An 11,997-nucleotide genomic window follows, 5' to 3' on the forward strand; every position below is an offset into this window, starting at 1 on the left:
CATACTCACAGACATACAAATATAAATACCTATCTAAAAATAATTATATCCATACATAAAACCACCAACACTCCAGTCAGTCTTCCTGTGCAACCGGAGACGCTGTATTGATAATGCGTCACTTTTCGAATGCAGCAGCGTCTTCGGTCTGACCTGGAGATTACAATTCAGCCCGCTTCCTTCGCGCACGCAGTAGCGTCCTGTAATAAACCTCTGGAGACTTTGATGCGTCGTAGGCGTGGTTTACGGCGTTGATGCATTGTGGGCGGGTTTTACAACATTGATGCGGCCTAGCTTGTTACATGAGGCGGCAAAATGGCGGCCAGGAGACGAGCAACACCATGGGGCGACGCTGAAGTTCGCTACTTAGTTGCAGAGGTGGATGCAAGGGATTATGGGTGTCATGAGCACTCTGAACATCCAGTCCTCCACAAGCAGGCTGTGCTGCGGAGGATCAGTCGGGGCCTAGCCCAGAGATTTGGGGTGCAGCGCTCCAGTACCCAGATCCGGAAGAAGCTGGCGGATCTGCAGTACAGGTCCAGTGAGCGTATTGCCAGCATCCGGTCACAGAGCCTGCCCCATCGTGGTGAGTGGCGTTAAGATAGGTTAGCATAGTATATGGCCAGGGCCGTATTTTGAGTTTCTGCTGCCCTAGGCACTTTACGTGCTGCCTCCCCCATTGGTGAGTATGACTAATGCAGAGACTGTCGTCAGTGACTTGGGCTACTTTCACATCAGTGATTTTTGCCATTCATGGCAGATCCAACAGTTTTTCCTCATCTGCCGTGTAACAGATCACTTACGACAACACTGCGTTCGGCCTCATTCATTCCCTATGGGACTTGCGGACATGTGCAGCACTTGCGGTTCTTGCAACAGCAGAAATAAAAACGCTGCGAGCAGTGTTTTTTTGTCTCACCGCAAGTGCAAAACCGCAAGTGCCGCACATGTCCGCAAGTAGCCATCACTACCTTTCCCTGCACCTTCCTAGCTCATCCCTAAGGGCTCCTTTCCACTTGCGAGAAATACGTCCGTGTCTCCCATGTGGAAACCAAGCTGTGGCGCCGGCACTTTGGAGCGGAGCGTGCGGCTCCATGTGCTGCTATGCGGCCGCATGCTCCGCTCTGGAGTGCTGGCGCCACAGCTTGGTTTCCACATGGGAGACACGGACGTATTTCTCGCAAGTGGAAAGGAGCCCTTACCATCCCTCCCTGACCAGAGGAAGGGACTCGGCCTCATGTGATCTTACTTACAAGACAGACCATTACTACAGGCAAGATATGTTATTACAGGACGGGGGATGCAATTACTGGACTGGAAACGTTAATACAGGACAGGGGACGTTATTACAAAGGCGGGGACATTTATATGTACCACAGATACACTGCACAGGGAGGACAGTATACACACATATACGTATACACCACACAGTGCTCCATACTGTATAATGGCTGCACATAATGCTCTGCTCCGTACACACACACGCATGTGGCTCTGCACACATGCCGGTCCGCTCCGCACACACCCGGCTCCACTCCTTACACCTCGCACACATGCCAGTCATCTTCGTATAGCTCGTACACACCCGGCTCCGCTCAGTGCGCCTCGTACACACCCGGCTCCGCTCTGTGCGCCTCGTACACACCCGGCTCCGCTCAGTGCACCTTGTACACACCCAGCTCCGCTCAGTGCTCCTCGTACACACCCGGCTCCGCTCAGTGCGCCTCGTACACACCCGGCTCCGCTCAGTGCACCTTGTACACACCCAGCTCCGCTCAGTGCTCCTCGTACACACCCGGCTCCGCTCAGTGCGCCTCGTACACACCCGGCTCCGCTCAGTGCACCTTGTACACACCCAGCTCCGCTCAGTGCTCCTCGTACACACCCGGCTCCGCTCAGTGCACCTCATACACACCCGGCTCCGCTCTGTGCACCTTGTACACACCCGGCTCCGCTCAGTGCACCTTGTACACACCCAGCTCCGCTCAGTGCACCTCGTACACACCCGGCTCCGCTCTGTGCGCCTCGTACACACTCGGCTCCGCTCAGTGCTCCTTGTACACACCCAGCTCCGCTCAGTGCTCCTCGTACACACCCAGCTCCGCTCAGTGCACCTCGTACACACCTGGCTCCGCTCTGTGCGCCTCGTACACACCCGGCTCCGCTCTGTGTGCCTCGTACACACCCGGCTCCGCTCAGTGCACCTCATACACACCCGGCTCCGCTCTGTGCACCTTATACACACCCGGCTCTGCTCAGTGCACCTTGTACACACCCAGCTCCGCTCAGTGCACCTCGTACACACCCGGCTCCGCTCTGTGCGCCTCGTACACACCCGGCTCCGCTCAGTGCTCCTTGTACACACCCAGCTCCGCTCAGTGCACCTCGTACACACCCGGCTCCGCTCTGTGCACCTCGTACACACCCGGCTCCGCTCTGTGCGCCTCGTACACACCCGGCTCCGCTCAGTGCACCTTGTATACACCCAGCTCCGCTCAGTGCACCTCGTACACACCCGGCTCCGCTCTGTGCACCTCGTACACACCCGGCTCTGCTCAGTGCACCTTGTACACACCCAGCTCCGCTCAGTGCGCTTCGTATACACCCGGCTCCGCTCAGTGCGCCTCGTATACACCTGGCTCTGCTCAGTGCGCCTCGTATACACCCGGCTCCGCTACGTACACCGTACACACACACACGACTCCGCTTCGCACCCACGCGGCTCCACTCCTTACACCTCGCACACATGCCAGTAATCTCCGTACAGCTCATACACACCCGACTCCGCTCCGCACACCTCGTACACATGCGGCTCTGCTCCATCCACACTGTAAACCCCTCCTTACCCCACTCATAAACTTACCCTCATCCATCACCATGACAACCAGCACTGCACAGTCCTGCATACAATGAGGCCCCTGATCATATGACCCCGAATACGGCCCTGTGTATGGCGGCACATTAGTTACAACAGTAATTACAGTGCAGCACCTCAGGTATGTAATAATTTATTTTTTCTCCAGCACCTGCAGACCCGGAGCCCCAGCCGGAGTCACCTACAGGCTCGTCACCTACAGGCTCGCCAGCATCACTCCGTGATATGGGTGCAGCCTTGTCTCCCGGTAATTCTTGCACATAAAAAAAGGTCCATACAACTTGTAAAGGATAGGGCTGTCGTGTACTATGAAGTGTTGTATCTTTCCCTAGCCGGTGATGCCAGAGGATCCGGGTGGTCCCTTAGCTCGTCATCACCCGAGCTTACCGGAAACCGTAAGTGATAAATAACAAACACGTACCTGATAGTTAGATGCATGTACAGAATAAGTTTTAACATTCCCTCCATAGAAATCCCTACAATAGAGGACCTCCTGGCTTCACACAGGAGGATGATGGCGGCACAGCAGACACTGACTGATGCAGTCAAACAGCACGGAGTGATGCTGGCAAGTTTTGTGGCTGCCCAACAGCAGAGCAGCAGCCACTAATTTTTTGTTGTTGTTGTTGTTGTTATATTTCAGTTTTTTGTTGGTATTATCTTTATTTTCGTTATAAAACAAAATTACAGTTTAGATCTGCTGTTGTGTACGCTTTGTTAAAAACAACTAACATGTTTCATCACTCACACTCATTATATATGTATGCATCTGTATACATGCACCCAGCCCATTACCCCGCCTACTAGACATGCAAATAACTATATGCTGAATTCAGTAAAGCAGGCTGCAAGTTTGAATCAAATTTTTTTTTTTATTTATAACAAATATTAAAATTAATAAACATTTTAAATTAACTCTTTCATTAACAATAACTTAACTATTTAACAATTAAACTTAAACCCTAAAAGTAAAATGGCACTAAAGTTCTTCATACTGGTTTTCTGCATTCAAAAATCCTTGGCTGGGTGGAGAAGATAATTGGGCAAGGAAAGAATGTGAAAACCTGGGATATTGTGGTGGAGGGGCAAGCGGCAGGTTTTGATGTGCTATAATTCGACGCACTGGTGTGCTACGCATTGCCTCAGGCGTTTGGGTCATTGACTGCCGTGAACAAGGATCACGTTCCATCCAACTGTGTACAGTTGACATTTCATCCAGTTGACCGGCTGCCGCTTTACTTAAAGTCTCAAAAATGACCCTTTCGGCGTGGATCCTCTGTGTGTCTTCCAGCTTCCCAAGACGATCAGCGGCGAAGTTGGCAAAGCTGTCCACGCTAGTGTTGCTCTGCTGGCTTAACATTTGCTTTGCCAAACATACTAGCTCTGTCGATGGCGACAAGGTGTCCTTTCTTCGGCGTAAATTGTTTATTCGCCGTGGTACAGTAGGTGAGTTGAGGGTTGAGGGTGCAGGGTCTTCACTCGACCCCTCAGTAGCCTCCGCCAGGCTCGGTTCATCACCCAGCATGTCATCACTGGTTGCGGTTGACAGATCATGCTGATCTTACTGCAGGAAGAGAAAATTAGAATTAAGGGGAGGAACTAGTAGTACAGGATAGGAATAGTCATTCAACGGTATGAGCACTGAGTGGGGCAAAAATAGTAAAGGATTGTACTTATCTGAAGTGGAAGGGATAACTTTTCTAAACTGCAGAATAAAGCAGGTAAAAACTTAGTTACTATTTTCTATTCTACTATGGCATGAGAGACCAAGTTTTAATGCTTTTTACAGGGAAGCAAGCAAAGAAGGTACTTACATCTCCAATAGGGGTGTCAGTCGGGATCACAGGGTCTTGATCCATGGTCTGCCGCATCGAAGATGCCATTGTGCGCGGCAGCTCCTGGTCACGGGTGAAGCCAAGCAAGTCATAGTACCATAACGAGGGCACATAAACCTCATCTGTGGCGGCATCAGACTTCATTGACTTCACCACCTTGTTCAGCTCTTTTTTATACACTGTGCATAGACCCTGGATCTTTTTCCAAACAACGCTCTCATCCACCTTCTCACAGGGGTTATGCTGCTTAAAAAGAGCAACAAGTTTTCCATATGCCTCCCTTTTTTTATTTCTGTTACTGTACTCAGCAGATTTAATCTGCCAAAGGCAGGGCAGGGACTGATACATCTCAATTAATTCACGGACAAATTCCTCGCTATTGTAAGACATCTGAAAGAAAGAAAGAATAGCATACAGTGAGCATATATGGAACATTTTAAAAAGAGTTAAGTTTGAACCACACTACCGTGTGCCCACGAGACCGCCTAAAATGGCTCCGTGTGCAAAAGTATATGTACACAGATAGCAGCCAAGCCCTCCCTCCCTCCCTCCCTCCAGAGCTATGATACCAGATAATTAGTAGGTGCCCTATAAGGAAAATGAAAATGCATTTGAGACCCCAAACGATACCTACCGTGCACAAAGTATAGGTATCAGAAGAACCGTTGAAGAATAGAATCGAAGAGGAGTCGCAGGCCGGAGAACTCTACAACGATCTGCAAACCACCACGCGGTCAGGAACAAAGAACGGAAGAGCTATGTGTCGCCTCATAAAACAAGGCCGCCAACCAATCAGAACGCAGTAGCGACCACCAATCGGAACTGAATGGGCGCGGAAAAGGCAACTCAAATGCACGCCTGTGTGACTACAACGTCACACAGGACGTCCCTCATCGAGGTCTGAATTGCCATAATAACTGCCATGTGACAGCGTCACGACATCGTTGTACAGGTCGCCGGATCGCTGCTGCGTCGTTGGGAAGATCTCACTGTTTGACATCTCACCAGCGACCACATAGCGACGCAGCAACGATCCCGGACAGGTCGTATCGTTGTCGGGATCTCTTTAGCGTCGCTAAGTGTGACAGGGCCTTTACTGTGCTAGGATTCTGGGTTTAAAACCCACCAAGGACAGCATCTATGTATGTTTAGGTTTCCTCTGGGTACACTGGTTTCCTTCCACACTTCAAAGACATACTGATATGGGACTGTGCTCAATAGTGAGGACAGTGATGATATCTTTATAGTGCTGTAGAAATAATGGTGCTATATAGGTGAGTAAAATAATATTATTAATAGTTAGCAAATCACTCATTATGGTTACGCAGGTAATCACAATAATATATTAAAATGATGGCGGTCTGGTTACACTGACAGAAACCTTTCCTAAAATTTGAGAACAGGACAGGTGCCTGTGAGCATATGCAGTAGGAAGCACCGCTGCTGTGACATGTAGATAGCTTCACAGTTAGTGATGAGCGAGTATACTCATTGCTCAGGTTTTCCCGAGCATGCTCGGGTGATCTCCGAGTATTTGTAAGGGCTTGGATATTTTGTTGCCTCAGCTGCATGATTTACCACTGATAGCTTGAATACATGTGGGGATTCCCTAGCAACTAGGCAACCCCCACATGTACTCAGGCTGGCTAGTAGCTGTAAATCATGCAGCTGTGTCAACAAAAACTAAATCTCCGAGCAGTTACAAATACTGGAGACCACCCGAGCAACGAGTACACTCGCTCATCACTATTCACAGTACATTGTATAGGTTTTCTCAAGGTCACAACAGCAAATCATCTACTGCACATGCTCACTGGCATCTGTCATCTTAGCATTTTAGGACAAGTCTGTCAGTAGCAAGACGTTGGCGATTGTACTATAGTGATTACCTCCTTATACAGAATTAATATGATTTTCTTATTAAAGGTATTTATGAATTTATTCATAATAACATATTATTTCATTTTTTTTCCATTTCTAAAGAAACCCTTCCACCTTTAGCTCCATACTTTTTGAACTACCTGAAACCATTATCAGGTATCAGAGAAGTGTTTTGGCTACCGTGTGTCTGAACCCTACATACCTGCTATTTATTCCCTAGTCAAAGGAAAAGTCATTCATATCTTAGCCTTAGGCAATCACTTTAACCCCTTCATGACCTTGGGATTTTCTGTTTTTCCGTGTTCATTTTTCGCTCCCCTCCTTCCCAGAGCCATAACTTTTTTATTTTTCTGTCAATATGGCCATGTGAGGGCTTATTTTTTGCGAACCAAGTTGTACTTTTGAACAACATCATTGGTTTTAGCATGTCATGTACTAGAAATCGGGAAAAAATTCCAAGTGCGGTGAAATTGCAAAAAAAGTGCAATCCCACACTTGTTTTTTGTTTGGCTTTTTTACTAGGTTCCCCTCATTAAAATAAAACTGACCTGCCGTTATGATTCTCCAGGTCATTATGAGTTCATAGACACCAAACATGTCTAGGTTCTCTTTTATCTAAGTGGTGAAAAAAAATCAAAACTTTGCTAAAAAAAAAAAAATTGCGCCATTTTCTGATACCCGTAGCGTTTCCATTTTTCATGATCTGGGGTCGGTTGAGGGCTTATTTATTGCGTGCCGAGCTGGCATTTTTAATGATACAATTTTGGTGCAGATACGTTCTTGTGATCACCCGTTATTGCATTTTAATGCAATGTAACGGTGACCAAAAAAACGTAATTCTGGCATTTAAATTTTTTTTCTCGCTACGCCGTTTAGTGATCAGGTTAATCTTTTTTTTATTGATAGATCGGGCGATTCTGAATGCGGCGATACCAAATATGTGTAGGTTTAATTTTTTTTTTTGATTGATTTATTTTGAATGGGGCGTAAGGGGGGTAATTTCAACTTTTATATTTTTTTTATTTTTTTCACATTTTTTTTACTTTTTTTTAACTTTTGCCATGCTTCGATAGCCTCCATGGGAGGCTAGAAGCTGGCAGAACTCGATCGGCTCAGCTGAATTGCAGGTGTGCTATGAGCGCCGACCACAGGGTGGCGCTCACAGCTAGCCGGGATCAGTAACCATAGAGGTCTCAAGGACCTCTATGTTTACCATTCTGATGCATCGCTGACCCCCGATCATGTGACGGGGGTCAGCGATGCGCTCATTTCCGGCCGAATGGCCGGAACTGCCGGTTAAATGCCGCAGTCAGCGTTTGACAGCGGCATTTAAATAGTTAATAGCTGCGAGTGAATCGCGATTTCACCCGCCGCTATTGCGGGCACATGTCAGCTGTTCAAAACAGCTGACATGTCCCTACTTTGATGCGGGCTCACCGCCAGAGCCCACATCAAAGCGGGGGTTGTGACCTCGGACCTACTATCCCGTCCGAGGTCGGAAAGGGGTTAAAGTAGTGTTCCATCTCTAAGGCCTCATTTCATCAGTATTTGAATGCAAAAACCAGAAGTGTCTCCAAAACACAGAATAGGTGTCAATTCCACTCCTGACTTTAGCATACAAACACTGATGCAAAATACTGACCACATACTGACATGTGAATAAGGCCTCAGTCATTTATAGCAAATTGATTTAATATTTCATAAATGGCTACTTGGTAAAAGTTTAACAATTGAGACCGCATCATTCTATGTTAAAACCAGTCTGTTCTCATCAGAGAGGTTAGTTACCACGCTTGGGTTAAGTCTCTATTTTAGTTTATATATCCAAGTCCAGCTACAGAATTTTCTTGTTACATATGGAGATTTATAGAATGGAATTACAGTCTTGTAGAACATTATATAAAACAGAAAAAATTAAGCCAATGAGGTCTATGAGGTCCTTCTGTATGTATAGTGTATATGTGATTTCATATGGAAAAACACCGATGTTTTTACATATTAATTCAACAGAAAAAATCCTAACATTTTCCATCTGATGCCATTGGAGCTGCTCTCCCCTGTAAAAATGATCTGGTTTAAAATCAATTAAAAGCTACTAATTGCCCCCATACTCAGATGGGCTTTGTTTTCATTTTTTTTTTTAAAAGCAGTGAAAACATGCCTGGAAGGCATCAATAAGCTTAAAACACATTTAGTAGAAAACACTAAGCAAATGTTTTAGTAAAGGGGTTGTAAATTTTCAGTATTGGCTAAATGCATGCAAGATATAACTATCAACATATAGACATGGTTAGCTGACTTTCTGTTGGTCAATGCTCAGCTGGTACATTACAGAGTGCAATTATTTTATTAAGAAGTATAGAAGTGAATTAAAAATGCAAATGAGATCTCTTCCATGATAAATGATGGTCTGGTCTTGGTTAATTTACACTAGAGACAAAATTAAGCTGGCTGTATGGAGAACAATTAGTAGAGCACTAATGGCATATGGCCTGGGTCAACAGTTAAGGGAAGAAAGTCCAACACACTATTTGTTGAGTATAATGTGTCAATGCCCAGGCAATTTTCAGTGTCAAGAAAAATAGCTCAGGAAGTTTTATTGTGTCAACCATGCTACCGCCTCAATTTGTATAAAAATCTTTTTGCCACATGTGGAATTCGGTTTAAAAGAATCTGTCAGCGGTCCTGACATGTCAATTTTAGTAAATACATGTATTATCCATAAAATACATATAGCCATGGCTGAAAGTTTTGGCACATTTGAAATTGTTCCAGAAAATGAAGTATTTCTTCCAAAAAATTATTGCAATTAGACATGTTTTGTTATACGCATGTTAATTTCTTTTGATTGTATTGGAGCAACATAAAAAAAACAAAGAAAAAATGGCAAATTGGACAAAATTCCACAGAAACCCTAAAAATGCAGCGGACAAAATTGTTGACACTTTTCCAAAATTGTTGGTAAACAACTTTGGGTCAAGCATGTGATGCTCCTTCAAACTCACGTGTGGCAATTAACAGGTGTGGGCAATATGAAAATGACACCTGAAATTAATTCTTTAAATTATGTATCTGTGTGTGCCACACTAAGCATGAAGAACAGAAAGAGGAGAACAAAGCTGTCTGAGGACTTGAGAGCCAAATTTATTCAAACTGAACTTCTTCTGCTCCCGCCATCTACTAACCTCCCTAAATCTGACATTTCCCTCTCCATGGGTGGCACCATAATAACACCCCGGCAGCAGGGGCGCTGTCTGGGTGCTATGTTTGACTCCAATCTCTCCTTCACATCCCATATACAATCTCTTGCCCGCTTGTGCCTCTTACACCTAAAGAACATCTCTAGAATCCGCCCTTTTCTCACCATGGAAACAACAAAAACCCTCATTGTCGCCATGGTCCACTCCCGCCTGGATTACTGTAACGCTCTATTAATTGGCCTCCCCCTTACTCGACTTTCCCCTCTCCAGTCTATCCTTAATGCAGCAGCCAGGGTTGTCCATTTAGCTAATCGGTATTCAGACGTGTCCGCTATTCGCCAGTTGTTTCACTGGCTGCCCATTCATTATAGGATCCAATTCAAGGTACTTGTTCTCACCCACAAAGCTCTTCACAGTGGAGCACCCCCTTACATTTCCTCCCTCATTTCGGTCTATCGGCCTAACCGACCGCTACGCTCTGCCAACGACTTTTGACTAACCTCTGCACTAATCCGTACCTCCCACTCCTAACTCCAAGACTTCTCCCGTTCTGCGCCCATCCTCTGGAATGCCATACCCCAAGATATTAGGACCATCCACAATTTGCATATTTTTAGGCACATTTGTTCAGAGCGGCCTATCACATTCACTAAATAAAGTAATTTTATGTTTGTGTTTGTGTGCAACCCATTCACTACTTTCATCTATTAATTAAATGCTAGGACAAGAGAGCCAGCAGGACCCCACTGCTGACACAGAGGCATAAAAAGTTAGACAGTAGTTTGCCAAAGTGTACATGAGTAATCCAAAATCCTTTTGGGCAAACGTCTTGTTGACAGATGAGAATAAGATAGAGATTTTCGGTAAAGCCCATCATTCCACTGTTTACCGAAAAAGGAATGAGGACTGCAAAAAATGAACAAAGTAACTTACAGTCAAACAGGTGGGAGGTTCAAAGAAGTTTTGGGGTTGTCTCGCTGCCTCTAACACTGGATGCTTTGACTGTGTGCAAGGCATTATGAAATCTAAAGATTACCAAAGGATTTTGGATAGCAATGTAGTGCCCAGTGTCAGAACACTGGGTTTGTGTCTTTAGGTACCGTTACACTAAACGACTTACCAACGATCACGACCAGCGATGCGATTGTTGGTAAGTCGTTGTGTGGTCGCTGGGGAGCTGTCACACAGACAGCTCTCTCCAGCAACCAACGATCAGGGGAACGACTTCGGCATCGTTGAAACTGTCTTCAACGATGCTGAAGTCCCCCTGCAGCACTCGGGTAACCAGGGTAAATATCGGGTTACTAAGCGCAGGGCCGAGTATGTAGTGTTTTTTTTTTTTACTTTTACAATGGTAACCAGGGTAAATATCAGGTTACTAAGCGCGGCCCTGCGCTTAGTAACCCGATATTTACCCTGGTTACAAGTGAACACATCGCTGGATCGGTGTCACACACACCGATCCAGCGATGACAGCGGGAGATCTGACGACGACATAAAGTTCTGGACTCCTAGCTCCGACCAGCGATATCACAGAAGGATCCAGATCGCTGCTGCGTGTCAAACACAATGATATCGCTATCCAGGACGCTGCAACGTCACGGATCGTCGTCGTTCTCACTGCAAAGTCGCTTAGTGTGAAGGTACCTTTAGGTTATGGGTCTTCAGGCAGAAAAATTACCCCAAACATACTTCAAAAGGCTGGAAACAAAGCACTGTACGGTTCTGAAGTGAATAGCAATGAATTCAGATCTAAATCCCATCGATCACCTGTGGAGAGATCTTAAAATTGAGAGTGGTCCAAAATTCCAGTTGACAGATGCTAGAAGCTCATCGATGGTTATAGCAAACAATTTATTGCAGTTATTTATTCCAGAAGGTGTGCAACCAATTATTAATTTGAGGGTGCCAACATTTTTGTCCTGCCCATTTTGTTTTTTGTTTTTTTTTAATTATGTCTAATATACCTTTTCTCATTTTTTTGTGTTTTTCTGATACACACAAAGGAAATAAACATGTGTATAAGAAAACATGTGTAATTGCAATAATTTTCTGGAAAAAATACTTTTCTGGAACAATTTCAAGGGTGCCAACAATTTCGTCCATGACTGTAAGTATCAAATTATTATTATTATTATTATTTATTGTTATAGCGCCATTTATTCCATGACACTTTACAAGTGAGGAGGGGTATACATAATAAAAA

At 45.4% G+C, this 11,997-nt stretch overlaps 1 protein-coding gene across 1 annotated transcript; it reads left to right on the top strand.

Moving 5' to 3' along the window:
- The first annotated feature begins 315 nt into the window (after nucleotides 1-315).
- Nucleotides 316-3,553, top strand: LOC143799573 (uncharacterized). The gene is made up of 4 exons (XM_077281155.1): nucleotides 316-586; nucleotides 3,024-3,122; nucleotides 3,208-3,270; nucleotides 3,346-3,553. The coding sequence occupies exons 1-4, from the start codon at nucleotides 316-318 to the stop codon at nucleotides 3,483-3,485; spliced, it is 573 nt and encodes a 190-aa protein (XP_077137270.1). The 3' UTR covers nucleotides 3,486-3,553.
- The last annotated feature ends 8,444 nt before the right edge of the window (nucleotides 3,554-11,997 follow it).

This window comes from Ranitomeya variabilis, chromosome 1 (assembly GCF_051348905.1).
Source record: "Ranitomeya variabilis isolate aRanVar5 chromosome 1, aRanVar5.hap1, whole genome shotgun sequence".
In the NCBI taxonomy this organism is placed as follows: Eukaryota; Metazoa; Chordata; class Amphibia; order Anura; family Dendrobatidae; genus Ranitomeya; species Ranitomeya variabilis.